This window comes from Panicum virgatum, chromosome 7K (assembly GCF_016808335.1).
Source record: "Panicum virgatum strain AP13 chromosome 7K, P.virgatum_v5, whole genome shotgun sequence".
Taxonomy (NCBI): domain Eukaryota; kingdom Viridiplantae; phylum Streptophyta; class Magnoliopsida; order Poales; family Poaceae; genus Panicum; species Panicum virgatum.
The window spans coordinates 1,028,809-1,056,213 of NC_053142.1; the positions used below are offsets into that span (position 1 = coordinate 1,028,809).

Consider the following 27,405-nt stretch of genomic DNA (forward strand, 5'->3'; position numbering starts at 1 on the left):
CATTCAGCTTCCTATCCATGAGTCCTTCTGGAATATGGTGACCCTTGAATGCAGCCTTGAATTCATCCCAAGTGGCAACGTGATCAGCTGGGAGCATGCCAAGGTAGTTATCCCACCAAAGACGAGCCGAACCGCGAAGCTGTTGCGCGGCAAATCGAGTCTTGTTTTGCTCTGAGCATGGTGCCAGAAGTAGTGAAAACTTGGACTCAATTGTGCGAATCCAAGCATCCGCATCCAGTGGCTCTTCTGTCTTGTTGAACAGAGGGGGCTGAGTTGCCAAGAATTCCGGGTAACCAACAGCTTGAGGTTGATGAACATTGGGTCCACCCCGCTGCTGTTGCTGTTGTTGCTGTCCCTGGACGAGTTGACGGAGCAACTCGGTTTGGGCGGCCAGATATTCCGCAAAGTTGGGTGGCGGTGGTGGCGGGCGCTGCGAACTGCTACCATTCGCGTCCCCGAAACCCTCAGGGTTGCCACGTGTCGCTCCCACCATCTGGAATGGCAATTTCTCTCATTAGTAGGGTGACATATGACTTCCCCAAGTACAGAAGGGTAAGCGCGGAAAAGTAGTACTGGAACGAGTATAATATTAACAGGGACAGCAACGCTGTTTGTTACAAGAAAATTCATAACTTGCACTCTGTTCATCGAAATGCGCTCAAATTTTTACAGCAGATAGATAATTCATCATACTACAACTTTGGTATTCAACTCCAAAGCTAAATCGACAGTTAAGGTGGGCGAAAAATGCAATTTCTGCCGCTATGTCCAGTCTGCTTTTCAGCAGGCCGAGGTGCAATGTTCGGGCCATAACTTTTGGCACACAGGTCTAAAAATGCTGAAATTTGGTGAGCACTTAGATCATGAAATTCATAACAACTTTGGTATTCAACACACAGCCCAGAAATGTAAGGAAACATGGATTAAAATTTAGACAAGTTTCTGCAGCGATAGACTCCACTGCAATTAAACCATTACAACCATCCATCAAGTTCTTAGCCAAAGCCTAAGCGATTAAGGTACTTTTACATATGAGTGGTACTCTTTTACAAAAGCGAGGTACTCAACTCTTAGTTAGCCTATTACATCACCATCCAAAGTTAGGCTACCCTATAGAGGAGTATGCGCGAAAGACTACTTAAGACATCATCTAAAAGTCGTCCAGATTGTTGACTGAAGACTCGCTCCTCACTGGAGAGTGAGCTCCCAGAAGTGGTGGCAGGGGCACTCCAGACGTAGTGTCAAGTCCTGAGATACCCTGAACCTCCTGGGGCTCCTCCTCCATGGCCTCGGGCTGGGCCTGCTGAGCCTCCAACATCTCGATGTGATCAAAGGCAGCATTTAGCTGAACCTGCTGGGCAGTGAACTGCTGCTCCAGAAGTGCAAAGTCAGCATCCCTGTTGTCCAAGAGAACATCACGCTCCTCAATTAGACCCTCCAGCTGGCCAACATGGGCATCAAGATCCCTGATCTACTCATTCTTAGCAATCACTATCTCATGGCTGGTCCGTGCAGAAGCAATGATCTGGGACATGGCCTTGGCCTGTAAGGTCTGCAAGCGGTAGAGTGCATTCATGCACTTCACTGACATAGAGATAGTCTCTGCAGCTCTGTTCTGCTGAAGGTACCCAGTGTGTCCGACCCGACTAAGCCAGTTAGGGTCATTGGGCTGCTCTGCTGGGAAGAGGCCAATAGGAGCTAGTGTGACAGCTGCATAATTCTTTTCACAAAACTTGTTGAGTGCTGTCATGGCTGCAACTTCCCAAGTGTCAACCAGACGGTGCCCAACTACCTCCAGCTCTAAGGAAGCCCAGTGAACTGGAAAAGGGTGGGGAGCATGAGTCATGCGCACGCGACAGCGCGCAACTCCCATCTCATGGAACTCCTCGCCCACATAGCGCGGGGGACTGGGATATCCGGCATCGCGCATCACTTCCCAAAGAATGGAGGGAAAACCCTGCCAGTGTGTGCACTCGGAGTGTGCACGCCCATCCTCATCAAACACCAGGAGAGCAGGGGCAGCCATCTGTACAAATAGATATGCACAAGTGAGTGATGGCTAAAACAGATTTTGGGTAGTGCACGAAAACGAGTACAACTGAAAGCATAGAGCTCTAAAAATTCTCAAAATTTACAGGGACATTCCTAAGGTTCTTAGGCACAACTTTGCTAGTCAACTCAAGAGCTAGATCAGAGCCTAAGAAGGTCTTATCCTTATAGTTTTGCTTTGCTGCCAGCCCAGAATTTTCAGTGACCAGAGAGCTAGTAAACTGAGTGCTGAGGACACACTACTAAGCCTAAAATTACCAAATTTTTACAGAAGCTTGGTAAGTAAATTTAGCACAAGTTTTGTGTTGAACACTTCTGCAGAAAATATCTCTAGGAAGGCCTAAAAATTCGTGCAACCCAAGTGCTCAAAGCTGACAGAAAAACTGGGTGTCAAAGTTTCTAATGTGCCCCAATGTATACAAGTCGAAAAATTCCCAAATTTAAACAAAAACTAGTAGACAAGTTTTGGAGCAAAATTATCCACTGGCGCCTCTACAGATAAAGTCTTCTACCATGCCAAATAATTCACCTTCCACGATATAGCAGAAATGACAGATTTCTAGATAGACCTTAATTGAGAGAAGATGAACCTTGCTCACGTGCAAACCTTAACCTTACCGACTAACCCACATCTATTTTCAGTGGCTTTCAATTATATGAGTATGATGCATGCACGACCTAATCGTCCTCCCAAGGAAAACAATTGCCAAATAGTTTTGGGCTTACGGGGTTAGCACCGGTGGCATGGCACAATTTACGTCTCTCCCTATATAGATTTCTAGCCGAGTTCTAACCGTGCTTAACTTACGTAATCGCGGTTAGTGTACCTGCAGAAAATTGACAGATATAAATTTCATTGAACCTTTCATGCCAGCACACATGAAAGCGTCCCCAGACATTACCGCTCACTATAGAAGCGGCATCCATGCGTCCAACACTGCATGGACAGCGCTCATACGCTACCGAGGTGACGTATTCACGGTTTCTTTTTACTCCCAATATAATCGACCGATGGTCGGTATATTGGCAGCAGCTCAAGTAGGCCACTGCTTGAGCGCAGCGTTCGGTTCGCATCACCGACGGGAAGGTCAAACTCTCTCAGCTGACTGAGCATACTTTACTCCCAATATAGCCAACTAATAGTTGGTATATTGGCAGCACCTCAAGTAAGCCACTGCTTGAGGGCAGCGTTCGGCTCGCATCACCGACGGGAAGGTCAAACTCTCTCAGTTGACTGAGGATCCTTACCGTCTTACCTTAGCGTAGGTGCGTCGTTACATAATGTAAAGTACTGAATTTAAGTACAGAAAGAAATGTGCTGGAAGTCAGTCATAAATAAACCATAAGTTAGATAGCCACCTGATAACTCCCATAATATCCCTAGGGCTTTACGTACTATACACAATCCTTAACGAACCAACGTATTTACTAAATGTGATTATGTGGCAAAGTTTTAAGTAAAACTTTTAAAATCTAGTCGCACTCTCGGGTGTGCGCTTTGTTCGGCTCTGATACCAGCTGTGGCAGTACCGCCCTAATTAATCTGGCTCAAGTGCGCTAACCATCATCTTAAAGATAATCCCGGCTAACACGCACTTCAAACGGAGTAATTCGGTAGTGCTGTCGGGTAAAGTCCCGAGGAATCCACCTGAGCGTCGATCGAACCCAAAGCTTACATGTAACCCACACGAAGGTGAGTCCAGAGAGTACAACATTTGCCAGATGCATTATATTACAGAGTCTTAGCTTAAGTATTACAAACCAAGTTCGAAATCTTCGAAAGGTACTTGAAGTTCGAATTGCAAGTAGTTCAGAGTTTACTGTAGCGGAAATAAAACGAGTTCTAAACGACGATACATGATGTCATGATGGAGCCCGTACATGACATCACTCGGCATTGTCATCGTTGGCCGGAGTCGTATCCCACTCCACCGACCAACCAGGAGGCAGAGTACATGGCCAAGTCAAACTAGCAATCATGTCCTCAAAGGTATCACCTGAAACAAAATTGAGCCACAAGCAAGGCTGAGTATACTAATACTCAGCAAGGCTTACCCGACTAGGATATAGCTAGCCCTCTAACTAGACATGCAAGGCTTTTGGCTTGAGGGGTTTGTCTTTGCCGAAAAGCAATAAAGAGTAAGTCCTTATTTTCCGATTTTAGCTTTCAAGTTCTAGTTTGATTAACCATTCTACATTAGCATCTATCCTAAAGCATACATGGTGAAAAACAATTATTTTTCCTCATTCAACCATATTTCTCATCATCATTGTTCCACTTCTTACTCTATGTGACAAAAGGGTTAAGCAGTCTCAATATCCGTGAGAGACGGACGATTCGAATCGAATTTGTTAACCTGGCCAGGCAGACCTAAACACACGCATGGGGAATACAATCACCCACGCGACTTTTCCCCTTTTCCCCGGGCATGAAACAAGCCCACCGCCCTAGGGTGCCCTGCACCCGTGCGTGACCATAGACCAAACAGTGGGGAGTATGTTCCACGGCCGGTTCCATCAGGTACTTAAGCTTACCGATTACCATATTCTCGGCATGTGGTTAGTACGTTCAAACGCTTAACCACCACTACCACACACCGCGGCCTTATCCATTTTCACTAAACAGACGGGGTATCCTGAGTACCACAACCCCGCCCGTAAACCTTATATTGCAGTGCGTAGTAGTCATTCAACTCCTATAAGCTCACGAGTGACAGGAAATCACTCGACTTCTACCGAACCATTAGCATAGCCAACTAGCGACCTACACATACTAGTGTTCAAGCATAGGTACCTAGGTTCATGCAACTAAGGTTCCAAACAATTCCTGCAACTTAAATGCACAAATAAATAGGAATATAAATAGTTGCATAAATTTAGAATAGGTAGGACATGCTCCGGGGCTTGCCTTCCTGAGCGGAGCTAGCCTTGGGCTCTTCTGAACTCTGGTTCAGGTCTTCAGTGACTTCAGTTAGATTAACTTGAGCTTCACGCTGCTCACTCTCGGACTCCGGCACCAACTCGTACGTACCGTCAGGGAGAGTAGTCGAATCTATATGAAATGCATAAGCGTGAGTTATTTTAGTGATACGATTTAATCAATTCTTCACTAAAGAGTTGTAATCCAACGCAACTCAAGATGATTTGCAATATATATTGCTACAACATTTTGGGCAATCATTTAGAGTAATGACCATTAACTGATTTCACAAAGTTACTAGGGTGGATTTTACCTATTATCCCTATGCAGCAAAAGAAATGATTTTTCTTATTTATTACTAGGTTAAGCATGTCCTTATCATAAATAAAGTTAAACAGAGATTCTGGGTTTGAAAATTTTATGCAAGGTACAACTCTGAGAAACTTGCCTACTGTGAAATTTTTAGCTCATTTTATGCAGCCTGTTAACCATGAAAAATAAAACAAACAGATACTGCTAGAAACAAAAATGAATTTTACAGGTCAAACTATGCAATTACTGGTATTGAAATTTTAACTGAGTGTTGTCTATCTAAAGATTAGCCTGCCATAAATTTTTCACAATTAAACAAGCATTGTACAGGGCATGAAAAATAGAGCAAAGTATAGCTGCATGGATCAAAAACTAATTTCTACAGACTGTTCTAGCCAGTTCCAGAGCCTCATCTTTTTCCAGCACAGTTATATACTCAAATTTAACACCTAGAAAAATTATTAGAATTTTTCATGCACAGAAACTATTTTTAATGATTTAATGTAGCTATCCTCACCAAAAATCATTTGGTCCAGATTGACTTAACTAAAAATTCTCAAACTTTTTCTGTAGACTCTTGGAACTAAAATACAAGTACTGTAAAAGTTTGAACCCATGAAACATATCATAACCACTTGGATAAATAAAACTATCCTTCCTAGGCATACAACAAGATTTAAATAAACTGATAGCTAGGCATGTAAACTGTCCACGAATTTTTTACACAAGCTTATACATCTAACATGTAACCCACTGACCAAAAATGGCTAATAGCTCATGCTTGTAACTTGAGATCTAATATAAAGTACATTTTCTTTGTATTTTAAATGAAATAAAAATTGTTGAGCAAATGGAAAAGTGCATGTAGAAAAAGTTGTATATATCTTTGCAAAGATTCCAGAACAATTGAGTTTGCATTTTTCTGATTTTTCTACGATTTTTAAACGAATTTACTAGTTTGCTGTTTTTCAAAACAAAAAGAAAAAGGAAATGTAATCTTGCATCTAGGCCCCTGGAACAAATTGGGGGCTCACAGACATGCCCTTGGCCGGAGCCAAGAACAGGGGAGGCGGCGGCGGGGGTTTCCCGGCGAGGAGAAGGCTCGCCGGCGGCGGGGAAGTGGGGGAACGGCAAGAGGGAGGCGAGAGCTACTCGAAGGTAGGCTTGTCGAGGTCGGGGGCGGCCAGTGGCAGGGTGGGCGGCGGAGCAGTGGCTCGTCGGCGGCGTCGAGCTGTGGCGGCGCCGCTCCGGCATGGGATGAAGGGCGACGACCGGCCGGGAAGCTTCACTGGACCACGAGAGAGCGAGTTTGGGGGTCAATTTGTGTCGGGGAGGGGCGGGGAGTAGGGCTCCACGGCGGCCTAAGGAGGAGCGGCGGCCATGGCGCCGGCGGCGGCGTTCCAAGGCGCGGGGAGGGGAGGGGGAGCTCGGTTTGGGGTGGAACGGAAAGGGGAGGAGCGGGAACGCGGGGTGGCGAAGCAAAATGGGGAGGAGAGGGCTGCGGAGGGGAACTCGGCAGTGGAGCTCAGGCGGCGGCCATGGCGGGCAGCGGACGGCGTGCGGCGTTCCTGGGCAAGGGCGAGGAGGAGCGGCTCTAGGAGAGGGAGGGGAGTGGACCGGGGATGCGAGAACGGCTCCTGGGAAGGCAATTAGAGAGGGGGAAGCTCGGTAGGGGAGGGGCGCGGGGTGAAGGCACGGCGCCGTCCGGGCTCACTTGTCGCGACGGCGGCGTCGCGGAGCGGCAGCAGGCCCATTCCTCGCGCCCCCGAGGTCAACGGCGTGCGTGCGTGGCTGGGTGGGTAGTGGCGTGTGGGGAGAGGGAAGGGAGGCGTCGGTGGCATGGCCGGGCGGCGGGGCAGTAATGGCGCGGCGGCAGGCGCTGCGATGATGGCGAGCGGGTGCCGTGGCGGGCGGCGTGCGCGCTCGAGTGGGGTGGTGATGGCGTGGTGCAGCGAGGCAGCAGCGAGGCGGCAGCAGGACAGCGAGCACTAGCGGCCAGCGGCGCGGCGAGCGGGTGGCAGCGGCGCGTGCTCTGCCGCGCGCGCAGGGAGGGGAGAGTCAGCGAGGGAGAGAGAGAGAGGGGAGAGAGAAAGGGAGTGGAGAGAGAGAAAAGAAAGTCCACGGTTTGACTTAGCCAAAACTCGAAATTTTCAATGGAAACTCGAAAAATTTTGAACACGAAAGTTGTTGAAAATTCCATTTCCTACAACTTTCCTTTCAGGCAAAACTTCGTTTGAGTAATGATTTGAAAGTTAAAAATTTGAATTCAAGTTTAAATGATCCCACTGTTTTTCTGGGTTTACTCAAAATTTCATGTTATAACTTGAAAAACTTTGAACACAAAAGTTGTTTATATTGTCAAACCCTACAACTTTTGTTTTGGGCAAAAGTTCATTTTAGCAAAGGTGCGAGAGTTGACTTTTTGGTGTATTTAAACGGAATTTCGGCTTTTACGCGATCACCAAAACAGGGTTTACTGTGTCATTTGATGTTAATGGCATGTTTAAACAGTGCTAAACACCGGAGGTGTTACAATAACGATCTTCACTAAGGGAGATTGCCCACGAAGGAGGGGTCTCCGTCCCCCGCACAATGTCATCGACGCCGCTCCACACCAAGCCGGAGGGTTGTTGACTTGCCGGCGAGCCACCAAAGCTCCAAGAAGGCCGACGCACCGTGATACAACTTTGGTTCACTTTAGAACCACAGCACAAGGATCTAAACCTTGTTTGATCACTCACTCAAGAGCTAACCTAGCACTAACACTCACAAAGCTTGTGCTAAGGACTAAGGATTTGAACTCTATGCTCTTGGATGGCTTGGAGGTGTTCTTGGATGTGTGTGGGATGTCTAGCAACTCTAGCAAACCTCAAATGGCCGGGCGGAGCTCATATTTATAGGCCTCCAAGTTGAACTAGCCGTTTGTAGCCATTAGCAGCTTTTCTGCGTGGGCATCGAAACTTCCGGTGCTTCTGCATCGGTTCTTCCGGTCACTCACAAGCTGAAACTAGCCGTTGGCTTCTCTGATGCTTCTGCAGCTGAGTCGGCAACCACCGGTTTAACCAATGACTTAGTGTCGGTTCAACCGATGCCTCTTGATCTCCATGTAGCCGTTGCCCTTGCTGACGTCATTGCACCGACGCCTTGCTCCGACACCCCACCGGTTCAACCGGTGCTGAAGGCGTGGCTCCCTCGCGCTTGACATCGTCTCTGGAACATAGTACGTTGATTGCACCGATGCTTCTCTTGACACCATCGGTTCAACCAGTGCTTCATTCTTTCTTCACTTGATCTCCAGAGGCGCTTAGTCTTGCACCAAAGCCAGGCCGTCGGATCTTCCGACAACCATCGGATGCACCGATGCTATAGGCATCGGTTCTTCCGGTGCTACTGGTTTCAGTAGAACTCGGCTAATTCAGCATTTCTTTGAGTTCTTTCTTCGTGTTTTGCTTTGTATGACCTTTTTACTTCATCCCTGGGATCTAGAAATGTTCACTTAATAAAAGCATTAGTCCCATTGATTGCGTTGTCATACGATCACCAAAATCACTCGAAATGGCATAAATGGTGCCATGTTCGTTACATATTACAAACAACTAAATATTACAAGAGAGAGCTAGAGATGAACCCATACCAGAACTCTCGAGCAAATCCGGTGACTCGATGACTCCTAGACTTCTCCTAAACTCCACTAAGCCTAAAGACTATGCAAGAGGTGAGTGAGGTGAGGTATGTGTGTGTGTTCTAATCTCTACCCCCCTTGTATTTATAGCAGGGAGCCACGGGGTCAGACCCTTGCAACCGACCTAAGGGACCTATGAGGAGGCGACATGTGGCTTGGTTGAGGCGGTGGGGCCCACGGGCCAGTTCGGCTGACCAGGCTGGTCGGCCGGCCTCCAACCGCCCCAACTTCCTCTGGTGGGCTGTCCTGGGCTGTCTTATCTAGTCCATGTTGGTCTTGGTCTGTCTTGGCTTGTCTGAACTGGGTTCTTGAGCCACTTTTGGTCCATCTGAGCCTGAATCGTTACTCTGATAATTTCTGTGATTTTATGTCGGGCCAAAGTGTGCTTGCAACCTGCATATTAGCTCAAAAACACAACTTGCATTTTCTAGAAGGTGGAGTGTGGTTTAGGGACTTTATTGGATAAAGATGCGTGTAAGAAATGTAAACTCTCATGATTTTCTGATCAAGTTGATGCCTGGAAATGGTCGTTAGTGAGCATCAACAGCGGCTCTAGAGACAAGTTCTCTATCTTCTTCAGGAGTCGTTACTCCATCGGCTACCTCGAGTACCAATCTTTCTTTGTTAAGTCAAAGTCAAAGGCACGGCCTATCGAGTAGTCGGGGCTAAGAGACATGCTCTCCGCGGCCCTAGAGACAAGTTCTCTACCTTCTTTAGGAGTCGTTACTCCAGTAACTACTTCAACTACCAACCTTTCTTTGTTTCGGCAAAGTCAAAGGCACGGCCTATCGAGTAGGTGGGCTAAGAGACATGCTCTCCGCGGCCCTAGAGACAAGTTCTCTACCTTCTTCAGGAGTCGTTACTCCAGTAACTACTTCAACTACCAACATTTCTTTGTTCCAACAAAGTCAAAGGCACGGCCTATCGAGTAGTTGGGCTAAGAGACATGCTCTCCGCAGCCCTAGAGACAAGTTCTCTACCTTCTTCTGGAGTCGTTACTCTAGTAACTACTTCAACTACCAACCTTTCTTAGTTCCGGCAAAGTAAAAGGCATGGCCTATCGAGTAGTTGGGCTAGGAGCTCTGCTCTCCGAGGCCCTAGAGACAAGGTCTCTATCTCTCCAGGAGTTGTTACTCCAATAACTACTTCGAGTACCAACCTTTCTTTGTTCCGGTAAAGTCAAAGGCATGGCCTATCGAGTAGTTGGGCTATGAGCCCTGCTCTCCGCGGCCCTAGAGACAAGTTCTCTACCTCTCCAGGAGTTGTTACTCTAGTAACTACTTCGAGTTCCAACCTTTCTTTGCCATGCTGAGTCAAAGGATCAGGACTATATCGAGTGGTTCCACAATTCCAGCAACGCTCCATGAACTAGGTCGCTACCAGTCCATGCTTGCATTTCTGAAGGGGTAATACCTATGATTCTAGCAACGCTCTGTGCACAGGGTCGCTACCAGTCCATGCTTGCATTCCTGAAGGGGTCTAACTCCCACATAGCTCCCATGGCTCGCCTTGCTCATAAGGCTCGGGGGCTACTCTGTCACACGGCGGCTCCAGCAAGGTCCAGCTCCTTCAATGACTCGTCAAGCTGCTCAGTGCCTCATTGCTACTCCCATATTTGGGGGCTGATGCTGATTCAACGACACCTCCATGCCACAATTTCAGATCCTTAATTCCAAATCTTGGGATTTCGATTCAAGCTCAGGGGCTGTGGGATACGTGTCATTGATGGCTCATTTTTTTGGAAGATAAGAAGAAAAGACTGATTTAACCCTCAGCCTGATTCTGCGATTCAACCTAAGGCTCGGGGGCTACTCCATATGGAGCGCGAGTTCATCGCGCACCATATAAAAGAAGATTCGGAGCTTGAACACCTCATAGCCTCGATGCAGCCAAGGATGTACTCGGAAGACTACTCGAAGCACTCGGCGATGCATTGGAGAATTCCAGAAGCACTCGGTGACGTCTTCAAAAGTACTTGACGCCTGCATGACTCGACTACGAAAAGTTCGAGGGCTTGTCAGACCCGGGGCAGCGGGACTGCTCATAGGTGTGGAATATTCTAGAATAAGGGATATTACATAGAATATGCCTTATGTCTTTGGAACTACTCATACAGTAGTAGGACTAGTTAGAGTACATGGAAACTACTCGACCCCATTGGAGTAGGACTCTAATAGTACCCGGCTAGGACTTTCCATGTAACCCTGTCCCCCCGGATTATATAAGGGCGGACAGGGATCCCTCCAAAACATCAAACAACACCTAAGGGAATACAAACCACCACACAGGACGTAGGGTATTATGCTCCGTTGGCCTGAACCTGTCTAAATTCTTGTGTTCCTTGCACCATCGCGTTCTGATCTCAGCGAGTCCCTGCCTGCAACCACTCTCCTCGGGATACCACTCGGAGAACCCGACGGTAAAACACCGACACAAGCAGGCGAAGCCCGCCCCACCCACCGCGCAGGTGGCACGTGTCCATTAAAATTAATTTGTATAGCATTGTATGCCCCGTACGTTGAAAGCCGAGCTGTTGTTCTGGTTGTAGCGATGTTTAATCTGAACCTTGTGGACCTGTGTTCGAACCCTATTTTTGCTTCTTTTACCTCCAATTTTTTTCCCCTTTCCAATTGTCCAACATAGATTCAGACATACGGATTCATCCACACGACAAATTAAGACAAACCCACACGATTAACAAAACATAGGATTAGCAATTGCTAACCATTCATAGGATCTTCCTGTGGCAAAACCACTTTGAAATATACCAGTTTTAGTGCACTAAATATCTAAACGCACCTCAACCGATATAATCATTGGTCCTTCGGGTAAAATCCCGATATAGCCACTTAATATCGGATCATAATACAAGTATACATCCTGCACGAAGGCGAGCCAGAGATACAACAATTCCACAATATTTTATATCACATAGATAAGAGTGTATTTTACATTAAAGTTGGAGCTAGAAGTTGAAGTTCTAGCTTTTACAAACTTATTCTAAAAGAAGAGGTTTCACAGAAACAACTATAAGAAAGAATTCCTGCAGCGGAAAGTGAAATATGACTAAATACAAGCGTCATAGGGGTGAGGTCATGTTAAGCCCGAACATGACATCATTCATCCGAACCATAGCTAGTAGATGGTTCCCATTCCATCGTCCAGCCAGCAGGTAAACCACTAGGCCAAAATGAACTAGTGTTTTGGTCATCAGAAAGCATTCCTAAAAACATTGTCAAAAGCAAGTCTGAGTATACTAATACTCAGCAAGACTGACCCGTCTAAGGGTATAACATAGCCCTTTAACTATACATGCAAGGTTTGTGTAGTCTCTGGAGTTTATTTTGCTGAAAAGCAACAAAGAGTAGGTCCTTAATTTCAAGTTTTAGCTTTCAGATTCTAGTTGAATTAATCTTTCTAAGTTTGCATCTATCTATACAAGCATGGTAGAGAAAATTACTTGCATCCAACAAGATTGAGTATCACCTTTGTTTCATTTCTTACTCTATGTGGCAAAGAGATTAAGCTGTCTCAATATCCATGAGAGGCGGAACAGTGCGAACCGAATTTCAATCCTTGCAAGGTAAAACCTAACACACATGCTTGGAGCACCATTGAGTCACTCTCAAGCAACCTTTTGCCTTTCATTCCGGTTCGTGGATCAGTGCCACTCTCCCCGACTATAGGGCACCACACCTCGTCCCTCATAGTCGTAGTTGTAGTGCTACATTGTTCACTAGGGTACCAACCTCGCCCCTCATCCATTTTATTCATCCTATCCCTAAGAGAGAGTGGGGGTATGTCCACTTGCCGGGCCGATTGGTTACTAGGCGTGCCGCGTACCATATTTACAGCATGTGGCTAGTGCTTTCAAACGCTTAATCAAAACTACCACACACTGCGGTCTTATCAAATTTATCAACACAGACAGACTTCAATATGATGTTGTAACCAAGCCCATCCATGGTCCTTATAGTGATTGCAGAAAGTAAACAAGCAACTCCTATAAAGCTCGTGAGTGACAGGCAATCACTCGACTTTTACCGGTCCTATTAGCATAGCAGTTATTCGGACTCAGATCTAGTGTTCAATCAATAGGTACCTAGAATTATACATCTAAGGTTTTCATTCAACTCCAATAACTTAAATGCACAAGTAAATAGATTGCATAATTTAAAATAATAGAATTATGCACCAGGGCTTGCCTTTAGAAGGGTCTATAGAATCAGTAGATTTGGGTTCTTCAGAATCAGAGTTCGGGGCTTCAATTAATTCAACAACTTTGGTCGGAGCTTTGGAGAAATCCTCGTCTGGTTCCTTGATGAACTCGTATGTTCCGTCGACTAACGAAGTTGTTTCTATATGCAATGCAATATTTGAAATTTAGTGAAGTGTTTGAGTATAGCTTTCCTACACTAAAGAGTTGAAAACCAATAAAGTAAATATTAAGACAAAACTTAATAATTTTACTTTACTGGGCAAATTAACACCAACACCTATAGTGATTTAAAAAAAAACACTAACACCCACACCCAGTTTTTACTCTCGATTTCCAAATCTCAACTTCATCTTCGAGGGAAGCAATCTTGGCTTGTGCTTTTGCAAGCATCTTGCTCTTCTCATACAGTTCATCACCCATTTGATGCATGTGTCGGTGTTTTACCATCGGGTTTTCTGAGGGGTATCCCGAGGAGAGTGGTTATGATTAGGGACTTGCCGGGATCAGAATGCGATGGTGCAAGGAACACAAGGATTTACACAGGCTTAGGCCGCCGGAGCGTAATACCCTACGTCCTGTGTGGTGGTTTGTATTCCCTTAGGTGTTGTTCGATGTGTCTTGTCTCTTTGGAGGGGTCCCCGTTCGCCCTTATATGATCTGGGGAATAGGGTTACATGGAAAGTCCTAGCCGAGTTCTATTTGGACCCTAGTCTGGTTAGTTTCCGTGTACATCAGCTAGTTCTACTCCTATTCTGGTAGATACAGTAGAGGTAGGGCATATCTATGTGCTACTCCCTACTCTAGAATATTCTGCGCCTGTGAGCAGTCCCGTTGCCCCTGGTCTTACAAGCCCCCGAGCTCTTCGTAGTCGAGTCCTGCAGGCGTCGAGTGCTTCTGAAGACGTCCGTTGAGCGCTTTGAGAGCTTCTAGAATCCATCTTCCGGACAACGAGTGCTTTGAGTGCTTCTGGAGGTGGGTGTCCATCCTTGGTGTCCATTGAGTGCTTTGAGTAGTCTTTCGAGTGCTTTTTTCGGCTGCATCGAGACTATGAGGTGCTCAAGCCTCGAATCTTTCCTTGATATATGGTGCGCAACTTACTCACGCTCCATATGGAGTAGTCCCAGAGCCTTACTTTGATTTGACAAATCGGGCTGAGGATCAACTCAGTCTTCTATGATCTCCAGTTTTTCGTTTGGAGCTCGAATTTTTTCGGAAAAGTTGCCTTTTATGACACGTATCCCGCAGCCCCCGAGCCTTGAATTCAAATCCGTGATTTCGGGTTAAGGGTCCAGGAGATCGTATCATATCCTTTGCAATCTTTCTGAAGTCAGCAGTACTGTAGCGAATCTTCTGAAAAGGTGACTCTGCGGTGTACTGTGTACCCGTGGGTTCACATGGCGAGTACTGTTGTAGAATCTATTCTGTTTCGCTCGTGACCTTTCTTGTCCTCAGGTGTCACGGGTTGTACTGCGACTCCGCTGGTTCTTCTATTTAAGAAGGGTCTGTGGCACTTGTTTCTTCAATCTTGCAATTTGTAGTTATGGGTAGATACAGTAGAGGAAGGGCATATCCATGTGCTACTCCCTACTTTAGAATATTCCGCGTCTGTGAGCAGTCCCGTTGCCCCGGGTCTGACTGCATGTGCTTCCTCATGAACTCCAGTTCATCGAAGGAGTCGAATGAGTCATTGTCGCTAGAGGAAATGTAGTCGCAGGAGGCTGGCCTCGAGCCCCCGGATGTCGCCTTCTTTGGTGGCATGCCGCGGGGCCGTTTAGTCGGCGGCGAGGCCCTCGACGGAGCTACGCTGGGTCGCTTTTCCGGCGACGAGGCCGTGTAGGGTGCCAAGGCCGAGGAGATCGCCACATCCTTTCGCAGGCGCCCACAGGGGCGCTTGACCACTGGCAAGGCCGAGGATGGCGACATAGCCTTTCACGGGTGTTCGCGGGGGCGCTTGGCCACCGGCAAGGCCGAGGAGGGTGACACAGCCTTTTGCGGGTGCCCACGGGGGCGCTTGACCACCGGCAAGGCCGAGGATGGTGACTTAGCCTTCCGCGGGCGACTGCAGGGGCACTTGGTGTTGACGGTGCTTAAGTGCCAAATCCAACCGTCAACTATACTTAATAATAAAGGAAAACTATACGCCTTACTCACATATTTGTATCACTAACCCTGCTCCATAGTTGTTTTCGAGTTTTGTACACTTCAGATGAGCAAGAGCGGAATAAGATGAAAACACGCAGCAGATGCCACATAACTACAGAGAAGATCGCATCTGGTGTCACCCACTTACAAAGAGGGCCCACCTGACAGAGCAAATGGGCGCCCCACGCATAATGCACACAAGGAAAGATACGAGGGCCCACCTGTCAGCCTGCCAGAAGAGGATGAGGAGGAGGGGCGCTAGGGGGTCGGCCCAACCCTAGGTTCGGCCGAACCTGCCCTGCCTCCCGTCCTGGTGCACTTTGAGGAGGAGTAGCTGCCAAGTCTCCTGATCACCTTCCATATGTGCATTTGGCGGGAACCGGCCTCTAGAGCTATAAATAGGGCCTCTCTCCACCCCCCCTCAACACACACACTTCATTTCCACCATTTCAAGAAGGCTCTCCTCTCTCTTGCTCTCTTAGCTAGGTAGTGGAGCTAGGCAAGTTCTCTTTAGCGAAGCAAGTCGTCCTCGGGGTCGTTGAGCAATCCTCGGCTCCCGATATGGCTTTGTATTCATCTTGTCAGACTTCTATGCATAATATAGAGATATGCCATGGTTGCTTTACTATCTTGATAGTTTATCAATCCATGCTTAGTTCATTCATGAATTATGCTAAGGTCTTGGTTAGGCCAGATGATCCAGGTATGGATAGAGGTTCATTGTGCTTTCAGGCTTGCTCTAGTGTTTTACTTGTCCATCCGAAGGGTGGGAGACCTGGGGACACTAGAGTAGTGACTTCATACACGAGCGTGGTGCTCGGGTATGCGGGATCCATCGGATATGACCGTGCTCCATGGTGTGACTGGGGTAGACGGTAGGTGGTGACAGCCCTGTCCGTCCGGTATAACAGCTGTGTTGTGCTTAGCGAATTCCCCGACATTCGGGTTCGGTGTAGGAGTTCATGCAAAGAGGTAACAGAACTGGACGTTCTCCAGTGCGGGACCTTCTCCCCGCTATCCCATTTTCCTAGCACCTGTAGTCCTAACCATGTCCTAACAAGACCCCAGCTTTGGATAGAAGCACTAGGACACCTAACCTAGCCTAAGCTCCAGCTGACTTAACGTAGGATAGAGTAGCTCTTTCTTTTGTCATTTCTCTCTTTTATTCCTTTCTCTTGGAGTGTGGATGTGTGCTGTGTCACATTACCCTTACTTATTCTTTATCTGGACTTACCCCTGTTAGAGTTTTGCCTAATGCTTGAGGCACAATGTCATGGTTAATGTTATGTACAATACCTTTGCCGCTTGCCGTCCTTTGGGACACAAATAAATGATGATACCCTCACTCTCCGGGTGAAACGCTACAATAGTATATCCGTGCGCTTGCAGATCCATCTGTAATCGTATTGATTATACCACGAGAGTGGCACCCCTTGGGTGCAGTTGCTAGGATGGGTTCGGCGCTCTCATTTCTAGTGATTGCACTAAGGACCGCCAACAGGCAATTCTGAGGTTGTTACCGAGGTCATCGCAAACCCGATATCGACTTAAGAAATGCCAACACTTGGCCGCCGGCGAGGCCGTGGAGATGTCCTTCGATGTCGGTACGAGACCGTGGGGCAGCTTGGTCGTCTCCAACAGTTACAAGGCTGCCATCAGATCAGCCACCGGCATGGGGAAACCCATGCTGGAATCGGAGCCGGAGTCGTTGTTTACCTCAATTAGAACCATACCGCTCGCCGGGCTGGTGGCTGGTGGCTGCTACTGGTGCTTGTGCTAGATACAGATCCATTCAGGGAGGTGGGGGAAAATGGGGAAGAAGGGGGGAGATGCTGAGGGGCATGTAAGTAATTTCCATCCATTCAGGTTAGGCATGACTATGCGTTCAAGACTAGTAGGTTGTTGACGCGTGTCGCCACATCCCATGACAAAGGACCCTTTTGTCCCTGCCTTATCCTTTAGGACAACCCGAGAGCCCGGACCCGAGCCAGACACGCCTCCCTGCCACTACTCTGCTTGCCGCCAGCCATTGCCGCCGGAATCTGCCCCTACTCACCACCCTTTCAATTGTCGCTGTCACAAAAGGATGTCGCATGTTGTAGATTCCTCATCTGGACGGAGGCAGATGGCAGAGCTTCTTGGCGAGGAAACTGGGTTGCCCATGGTGATTTGCCTGAAGTTCTTGAGGGCAAGGGTGTATGAGGCCCGATCGCAGAAGGAGAATTTGAACATCAGTCAGGTGTATATGAAATGTCCGGTCAGTGAATTGAGCTTTGATTTGGTTTTTGTGCTTTCAGATCTCTGATAGCATGTAACCAAGGGTTTCTTGTTCATGCAGTCCTATGGTGTCTTCAAATAGCAGAGGCGTTACTTGGACGATTTGATTAAAGCAAAGAAGGTCCAGCTATGTTTAGATGATCAAGATGGGATTCAAGAAGTCCAGTCCGTAGAGTAGATCCATGCTGCTGGAAGCTCTGTTGCCATGGGACCCCTCGGTGACGTTTTCGTGAAGAGCAACAAATTGGAAACCCAAGCTATGATTTTCTGCGGTGTGTTTGCTTTAGCCCTTGTTGCCATGGGAGTTGGTTATTTGTTGAAGTAGAATGTCATGATTAGGTGTTGGTTTCCACATTCCTAGCATCAGCTTTTGCTTGACTAGAAGAACAATGTTAATTTCAAAAAAAATAATTAAAGTGCGTTTCCATAGTAAAAGACTTTGATTTTATATGCAGTTTACAAAAAGAATCAAGTAATTTCGAGATTTTATGAGGGAGAAAGGATCATCCAAATTTGAAATCGGATATAATAAAGAGAAACAGTCATGTTGTCAACAAATGGTCGCAGCATTCATAAAGGGATTCCACTAACACAGACGTGTGGGGTCCATTGGTCAGTGCGAGACCCGCGCCGCGGTTTCGAATTCTACTGGGCACCAATTCTGCCGCCGAAGCCGAAAGCAATTGCGCGAAATGTCCCTCCTACCCCTCGGGCAAAAGGCCCACCGGCACCCGCTACCCCATCTCTCCAGGGTATTTGTGAGAATCTCCCCCAGCTCCCCATATCCATGGCCGCTTCTCTAGCGCTTGGAATAGTTGCGCATTTCCCCTCCAGACCACCTCTCGCCTTTCCTCTCTGCCCCTCGTCTCCACCGAAGGCCACCGACCCTAAGCTGCCACCTCGTCGACAACGCTGAGCGCATCGGAGCTGCTTCCCCTTCGACAATGCTCATCGCACCAGATCTGCTACAACATTGGCGACGGGCGGCGCACCAGATCTACTACCCCTTTGACGAATCTCGTCCCACCGGATCTGCTACAACGTCGACGACGGCCCGCTCACCAGATCTGCCTCTCCTTCGATGAATCCCGTCGCACTGGCTCTGCTACAACGTCGACGACGGCAAGCTCACCGGATCTGCTACCCCTTCGACGAATCCCGTAGCACTGGATCTGCTACACTCTCGTCGGCCAGTACCTCCTCACCGGATCTGATACAAGTACGAATAATGAACGATATTGACATTACTGGGTTCTTATCAGCTAATATGTTTGCAATGCTTATTAGAAGCCGCACTATTTCCCTCTTGCTTAATTTATCAAATGCTTGTGAATTCTCCCTTTCGAAGTGTACAGATTCCTAGTAAGGTCTGTGGAAGGAGGACAAGAGGTGCTGCCATGGCGCCAGGAGGTAGGCAACCGAAGAGGAAGAGGTCAATCATTCCTGCAGCTTCAACAAGGGTATTGCGGTCATCATCAGCACGTCAATGCCCTTTGCCTGAACAGTTTTCACCCAGTGCAGAAAACAGAAGTGGAGGTGAAAATGTTGTGCAGAAAGAATTGGCAACAGCTGCGGACAACACTAGCTGTCATGAGAACTTGAACAATCCAGATGGTGCTAATGGTGTCAACAAAACGGAGACTGGACGGAATACCGACTCTGGGCAGACTGGTTCCCGCTCTAAAGGTTTGTTGTTGTGTTTCAATCAAGTGTTTTAGAGCTGTTGGTTTTTAATTTGATGAATAATGGGAATTTGAATGAAATCACTGCAGTACCTCCGCAAAGAGGTGGCCGGAGGAAGGCAACCAGGGGAGTTTTGCTTGACAAGATGACCAAAGCTATGGGGAGAAGGATGCCCATCTCTGTTGCTGAGGGGAACCTAAGGCCGCATGAACCGGCGCAAGCTACCAAGTTTGCATCAGAGGCTGGTGCTATCATTAGGTCTCAAGTTCCTACCTTGACCTATTGAAATCAATACATGGAACAGACTGAGCATTTTGATGGCTTCATGGGAAGGCTATCTATGAGTGCCTACGTACTAGTTGTTTTACATTTAACTCTTTTTCCTATGGCAGTTGTGCAACTCGGATTTTATTTCTGGTCACCAGGGGAGGTTAGCAATGGACACAAGTGACAAGGCAACGGCAGATGCCTGTGCTAGCATTTTCAAGGCAGCCATACGGTAGAACCGGTATAGGTTGAAGCAAGATTACTTTGTTGGCGTCCCTGCTAATGAGATCCCAACAACCTCTCCTCTCCACACCATGAATGATGGACAGTAGCGTCAACTTGTTAACATGTGGTCATCTCCAGAGAACAAGGTATTTTCTCTTAGTGTGCTTTCAAGTATGTACTTATGATGTATACCAACACTTGCATCTCTTGCAGGGAGTTTCAGACCAGAACAAGCGAAATCGTGCTAGAGTCAAGTGGCCTGCAGCAACAGGATCTCGCTGCTACGTTGCTCAGTTGCATTCATATGTAAGTGTCAGCACTCTTGTGATGTAATCTATCTACTGTTCTGCTTCCATATTTATGAGTACACACATGCACCTCAGATGTCTCTCGAAACAAGTCCCATTATCAGCTATTCCTGGTTTTGCTGTTTGTCTGGCCACCATTTTGGTGCATCCATCAGAACAAGAACAAGGAGAACTCTTTAAATGCCACTGAATTCAACGATGAGGAATCCCAGGAGCAAGTTGGTGAAGCTGACGAAGAAATCGATGTCGTGGAAGCCTTCAAGGTCTGCCATACCAGCCGCAAGAAGGGTATGAGCGACGTGGCTAGGGAAGTAGTTGTATGTCCCAGCACATGCTTATTTTCTCTTTCAGGATTTATCTAACTTGATTGACATTTGTACATGTAATTTCTGTTTGTTGCCATGCTCAACAAGTCAGTACGAGCAAGTCTTACATGATTCTTAAACTGTTCATCAATTCTTTTGTACTTTGTCCAACACTCTCTTTACATGCTGCATTGTAATCGTATATTTTACACTCTTTACATTACCACTATTTATTAGCAGTTATCCAATATACTTTTGTTCTGAGTCTCTTAAATAGTTCATTTTTTTTCATTTTGTAGTTGTCAATGGAAACTATGCAGGCACAAGCTGTTGCTGATGGGCAGACACCATTGCCAAGTGCTGAGGTTGTTTCCAAGGTCTTGTCGCAATGCAGCTCCAACAACACATTCTTGAAAAATGCAGGTCTATCCACTCCTTCCTCGAAGTCTTCTCCAGCTCGTGAAGCGGCGCTACGCCGACAACTTAATGCTCAAAAACAAAGTTCAGCTGTTCTCCATGATCACCTAGAAGAACTAAAGAAGAAGACAGTAGCAGCAGACGAAGTGTTGGAAAGAACTGCAAGCCTGTTTGATGAGCTCCAGAAGCAAGAACAGGAGAGCCATCTCATGCTTCAGAAATTCGGGCACGTCATCACCACTGGTATAGCTTGTCAACCCTGATCCTGTGTGTCTTGATCTGATGAGCTTATTTGGTTGCGTCGAGCTGATTTGGCTGCCTCTAGCTCGTTTGGTTGTGTCTTGAATGTATTTGGTTGTAATTTTATTGATTGTGGTTTGCTTTGTCAGAATAATAACGCTAATTTCTCGGAATAAAAATGTCGTTTCATTGGTTCTGTTATGAAATGGATCTGCATGAACGTCAACATGTAATGGTTTCGGACATGTGGCGGTCCGAAACGGGCATTCTCGAGAACAAGAAACGGATGCGTGGTCCAATAAGAAACTGATGGTCCAAAAGGGAACAGACACGTATATACCGGACACGACACGTAGAGAGGACACGTGGTCCAATAGGAATATGGCTCCTGACAGAACCTCAAGGCGACACGAGGCCGAACAGAAATTTGCCACGTTGATGCCACGTGTCCCTACCAGAAAGGCGCACGTGGCAGTGTGAAAAAATGACATGTTGACAAACAGAAGACGACACGTGGGACAATAACAAAGTGGCACGTGGAACCATACGGAGACACCGCGCGTCCAAACTCGGCACCGACACGTGTCACAACAAGATGGCGACATGTGGAAAAGTACGGAAGCGGCACGTGTCACAGACCAGACGGCGACACGTGGCGAAACTCAGTGGGGACACGTGGACGTGTGTCAATGCCGCATGTCAGAATGGGGCGGCGACATGTGGCTACACTGTTTTGTGCCACGTAGGCAAATAACCAGAGGACACGTGTCACAAATCTGGACGGGACAGGTGGCCGATCCCTCAAGTGAAAAGTGGACAAGCAGGAAAGCGACACATGGCCGAACCAGGATACTCCTGACAGGTGGACACGTGTTGTTCTACTAGCCCGCCTCGTGTCTGTCCGTTGCCGAAATGGGCTGCTGGCACAGCACCTAACGGCACTGATGGCGTTGACGTCGTTGACGGGGACACATGGATCCGGATATCCGGTGACGTTTTTGGGGCGCGTCGCCAAAGCAAAAACGGTTAGGTGATGTAAGTTCCTTCGTCACCGAAAAAACCAGTTTCATGATGTTTTTCGCGTTCCATCATTGTGGAACAAACTTGACGCGTCTTGACGCGGCTTTCACGACGTATCAAATTTTGTCATTAATTCATCACCAAACTTTCTTTACGACGAATTTTGGCCCTTCAATGACGAATGTCGTTTGTCACCGATGCATCATTTTGCACTAGTGGGGTATTTTAGTCCCGGTTGTTACAATCAGGACCTCGTTGTCCCTATTGGAAAACCGGGACTAAAGGGGTTCCCGGACCGGGACAAAGAAGTTTCTCTGTACTAGTGATAGCTGCATCTGGCCATCAACCATTGAGGTTCGTGATTCCCCTATAGATGCCCAGTAAAAACAATTTATTTGTTTAGATCACTAGGCCTTCAGTGTCCTTACGTTCTTGCAAATGCATCATCCAATTTAATATTGTGTTTTTTCAGACTATATGAAAATCATGGTTTTCCTATGGTAAAATTGTCCAATAAATCACTCAGGCTTTGTAGATCGTTGAACTAGTCTGGTTTTTCAGATGTAGAATGAAGGATTAGTGGAACAGATAATCTTCATGTACCTGGCTGTACAGATTTTAGGTACCAAATAAATATTTGAATGCTTGCTCCTACTGTAAATTAACAGCATGCATACACAGTTTTCGTAATTTACTAGACCTTCATTGATGTTGCACTGTGGTAAACTAACCATATAATATACTTCGTTTTTTAATCATCTCAATATCACCACGGTCGGCAGCTGTGAGTGATTTATTTTGATTTGGATTCAAAGTAGCATGAAACTAAAATATCAATTACGTCGGAACCTGAATGTTAGTAAATTCATGAGTTCATATTTCAAGAATTTGCTTTCTACCAAACCATAGTCAGAAACTTATGTCGACCACCTTGTTGTTTTCAGTAATTTTGACATATAAAGTATGTGGTAAATTAACTATATACTTTACTAGTTTTATAATTACTTGGTACTATGAAACAATGCTCATCATTGCAGCCACCAAATTATTTTGGTAACTTGGACGACCCCCCCCCCCCTTCTGAACACTATTTACAATAGCCCAATCTATCTCATTATGTTTATTTCATCCGACTTGTCTTTGTCGTTGGGCGGTGAAGGCAGATTCGGGAATAGGGATTAATGTTGTAATACTTCTTTCGAGCTTTATTACCTATTTGTTGACCTGAATAATTAATATTAGACAATGAGACATGGGGAAATACCAAGCAGCATCACTAGGGCACCAACATTTGAAAGCAGGATTGGTAAGGCACCATGCCCCTACTACTGTGTGTCTGTGTATCGATCCAAAGACACGGTGCCAAATACCCTCCTTGGGCACTCCGCCGTTGCAGCCGGAACTTATGGCCTGGCATCAGTATTGGCTGCAACAACAGCCGATACTTATGGCCTGGATCCAATGGCCCGTTTTCTAGCAGTATGGTGTGGGTGTGGCATGTGAGCCCCTATGACGCCTTTTCATGGCCTCCATTGTCATGGAGCGGTGATGAGATGTGGGGGAGGGGGGCATCATCCATGGGAGAGGAGGAAGACAAATAGAGAATAGAGAGGCTGGCAAGCATGGTCTGTATATCAGGGTGGGCTAGTTAGTGTGGGGGACATGGATCCGCCAAACAGCAGAGGGAGAGGAGGGCACCTAAGATACCTAAAATGTGAGCCAGTGTCAAGAGCTCCCAAGAGAGCCCCCTTTTGACCCCTTGGGTCTCCTATATATAGGAGGGGAGGGAAGTGGCAATTTGTGCCCAGCACCCTAGTAAATACAATATTTACAAATAGACCATGAGGTCACATGAGGCCCATTTACAACATGGGTTGGCCCATTCCTCCAACAGTTAGCTGTCCTCCATGTGGAGGCCTGGTGCGAGAGAACAAGAGAAAAGATAGACTAGGGAGGCAGTGGGTGGTGGGGACGGCTTTGTGAATCTGCCAAGTATATGTTAGGTGTTAGGCATTTTATATTTTTTACGAGAGACAATTTCCTATTTGACACCGTTGAAGTGTTACTGGTTTCTTTCTTTTCCCTCTAAAAGTTTTCATTCCCTATGTGGCCATGATTTCAACTTTCCCCAATTTGACCCTCTATCCATTTATCCATCCATCCACAGATAAATGGATGTGAAAAAGACCATTTTGCCCCCCTTTGAAGGAGGTGGGCCCCCACCACATTTATGTTACTAATTTGGAATTAGAAGGGACTAAAACAGGGCTAACTCTAGGTTTGACCAAATTTTCATTTTCATATATGAGCCACACACAAAAAATAAAAAATGAATTGTTTTAAATATTTCACAAATTTGGCACATTTAACATTACTCTACATTTGAGGAGGGTTATACAGACGATGCAGTGAATTCGAAATGTAGAGGGTGAAGTGGGGTGTGCGTGCGTGCATTCATAGGGCGAGAATGCATGCTTGTATATTAGCGTTCGCACTTGGTCCGTGTGTTCACAGATGAAAATTAAAGCGCACATCCTAATAAGCTTTAGATGAAGTAACCTAGGCATTCTGTTCTTTTGATTCAACTGTGGCAGATTGTTGAATGTGGAAACTGAAAAAAAATCAATCAGGTGATGCATATATAGCATCTCCCATGAGTTTTGAATTCGAGGTTTCATCACCTGCTTATAAATTCAGTAGGATTTGGTTCTCAAGGGCAGTTCTGATGTGATTTAAATTTGTTTGCATGCTGAAACCTAATTAACTATGGGCGAGGGCAAAGACGTAAAGTTGACATTGCGCCGGCCGCCGGGTTGTCACCGCGCGATCGCTTGCTCCCTTTCCTTAATTTCTTTGCGCGATCTGGATCTGGTGGTGCCCTCGCCCCCGTCGCCTCCACACACAACACGTATCGCAAGCAAACCCCCACCGCTCCAATGCCGCCGAAGCGCCGCCTCATCTTCTCGTCCTCCTCCTCGGGCAACAGCCCTCCGATCCGGGCGCCGGCGCATCAGGGACGCGACGGCGAGGAGACGGAAGTGGAGGACAGCGGTGATCAGGTCAGGCACTCCGATGACCTGGGGTAGAATAATACGGTGCTGCCGCCGCCGCCGCTGCCTGCACAAGGAGGAAGGGAGGGACCCAAGTCCGATGGCAAGTTGTTCATGCCGAGGAAGAAGGCCAAGTCGCCCCCTCGCAAGACGGGGCCAACAGCTGAGGGTGAGCTTACCAAGCCGGCTCCGTCCAAGACCAAGATGTCGCCGGAAGCTCACCTTACCAAGTGCCCCCAGACGCAAACGGCCACAGCTACAGTGGCCAAGCACGCCAAGTCGCCAGCGGCTGCGAAGCAGCTCACCAAACCGCCTCTGCCGAAGAAGGCCGATGCTCCGGCGGCAACGACGACAGAGATCGCCAACCAGGTGCAGGTGGTGGTCCTGGACAACGCGGAGAAGCACCTGGCGGAGAAGAGCGCGAGGTACTGGTACCTCAAGCGGGAGTTGCAGGCACTGGAAGCAGACCTCAAGCAGCCAGGCATGTTCGATGCCGCCTTCCTCAAGATTGCTGACGCCAAGGCCACCGAGCTGGACAACCAGATCAAGGCACACAAGGTGGCCGAGATGGAGGTGCTTAACAACCGCTGGGTCATCAAGAAGGAGGTCACCACGGCGTTGTTCGACTCGATGAACTGATCACGCAGGTTGTCGATTCACTGATCTCCTCCTTCCTCAACTGTCATGTGGGGGAAGCACTACGTGCGGCGTCCAAAGAAGGTGGCTGGTTGAGCCACGGATATCTCTCTAGTCGGTTTTCAGGATTAGATTTGGTTGTTAGATTGATTAGTTCGGTTAGTCAGAGGTTTGGATAAAGTTTGTTAGTTTGATGGGCTTTGTTGGCAGGAGTCAGCGTTGGGCATATATACCCGGCGATGTAATCTGAACAACTCAAGCAATGAGAATACTTTCCCTTCTATCTCTAACTTCTTCTTAAGCGTGGAGCACAGGGGATACGATCCCTTCCCTCTATCGTCATCTACCTGGCTAGGCCCTAGCTATCACATCAACATATATAAATCAACAATATAATGCTAGCTGTACGTTTTGATATTTACTGTGGTAATTGTTTGCTGGTCTGCTAGCTGCCTGTGCTGAGCAGTTCAATACTTGATTGGCAGGTACCTAGAGTCCTAGTTTCTTGTGCAATGATCATCTCTGAGATGAGTATGTAGGGTATCAATATCATAGGCAGCCGCCTTGTTTGTGTTGAGAGAAACGGTTGAAACGGATCAGATTTGACTGTCAGATTGCCGTGGTTTGGCTGCAGGCTTAGGCAATTTCCTTGTGACAGGAAGATGTACGAAACGGTACAAGGGCTGACATGCATGATATCATTATTAGGCTTAGTCCTAATTTCATGGCTGCTTAAAAGAAACTGATAAAAAGTAAAGATGAGCATGAAGGATTCATACTAATTAATTTTCATCAATTGATTGCTTGCATTTTGTTAAAAATAGTACTCTGTTTATGAACCTTTCTTATAACATAGACCCTGTATGTCAGTCCCTCCTACTTAGCGGTATCCAGTAGTTCTCCTGGTTCCCTTATTCTGTTTCTTCAGCTTCACCCCAACCAAATAATATTAAACTTTGTTGCCCTAATAAATTAAACATGGTTCTGGTAAACCAACTGTTGTGTTTCAAAACTGAAGCACGCATTTTATTCAGCTTTTGTGCAAATTTGAATTGTAACATTAGTTAATTATGAAAAGCCTATATAACTTTTTTTTACTGGAAATTCCTTTGCTTACACTTGTATGTTTTTTTCTTTTTGCAGATAGAGTTCATATATAGTTAGCAGAAACTTTCCTTCTAGGTTTGATTTAAGTACATGCTGCAGCATGTAAGTGTTGGGAGCGTTTCTTTGCCTTAGGGACTGGTGTACTGCTAAAAGCTAGTTTATTAAGAACCATTGCTACAATACAATATGTATTGTGCAGTTTATGAACAATATTCTTGTCCCGAGCTTGGTTATATCGCTTCCTTCATCATATCTCTAATGTATAACTTGTAATGCTTGATGCAAATTTGATGAGCTGTCATGGTTTCTTGTTCTCTAATGCACAGTGGTGTTTATGAACAGTATTAAATCATTGAAATATTGTTTATTGTGAAAATTGAGCTAGAATAATTGCTAGTTGAAGAATTATCAATACCGGCCCACAATGCGGACCAACAGTGATAATGACTATATCACCACCATCCCGTAGAAGGAACCAACGATGATAACACCATGTTCACCGCTGAAAACCGACAGTTATCGCCGATATTTCACTACTCACTACTA

At 46.7% G+C, this 27,405-nt stretch overlaps 1 protein-coding gene across 6 annotated transcripts in view; it reads left to right on the top strand.

The window, feature by feature from the left end:
* LOC120639492 (ATP-dependent 6-phosphofructokinase 6-like) overlaps positions 1 to 26,037 on the top strand; it is a 39,072-nt gene extending 13,035 nt beyond the window's left edge. For 2 of the 6 annotated variants that reach the window (XM_039915333.1, XM_039915335.1), the window contains exons 7-12: positions 18,957 to 19,287; positions 19,374 to 19,542; positions 19,677 to 19,922; positions 19,990 to 20,082; positions 20,160 to 20,401; positions 20,689 to 20,930. In XM_039915333.1, the coding sequence (XP_039771267.1) occupies positions 18,957 to 19,287; positions 19,374 to 19,542; positions 19,677 to 19,719 (543 nt within the window). In that variant the 3' untranslated portion in view covers positions 19,720 to 19,922; positions 19,990 to 20,082; positions 20,160 to 20,401; positions 20,689 to 20,930. Of the gene's footprint in view, positions 1 to 18,956; positions 19,288 to 19,373; positions 19,543 to 19,676; positions 19,923 to 19,989; positions 20,083 to 20,159; positions 20,402 to 20,688 lie in introns of all 6 variants that reach the window. The other 4 variants (XM_039915336.1, XM_039915334.1, XM_039915337.1 and 1 more) reach the window with 4 other exon arrangements.
* Positions 26,038 to 27,405: the final 1,368 nt, after the last annotated feature.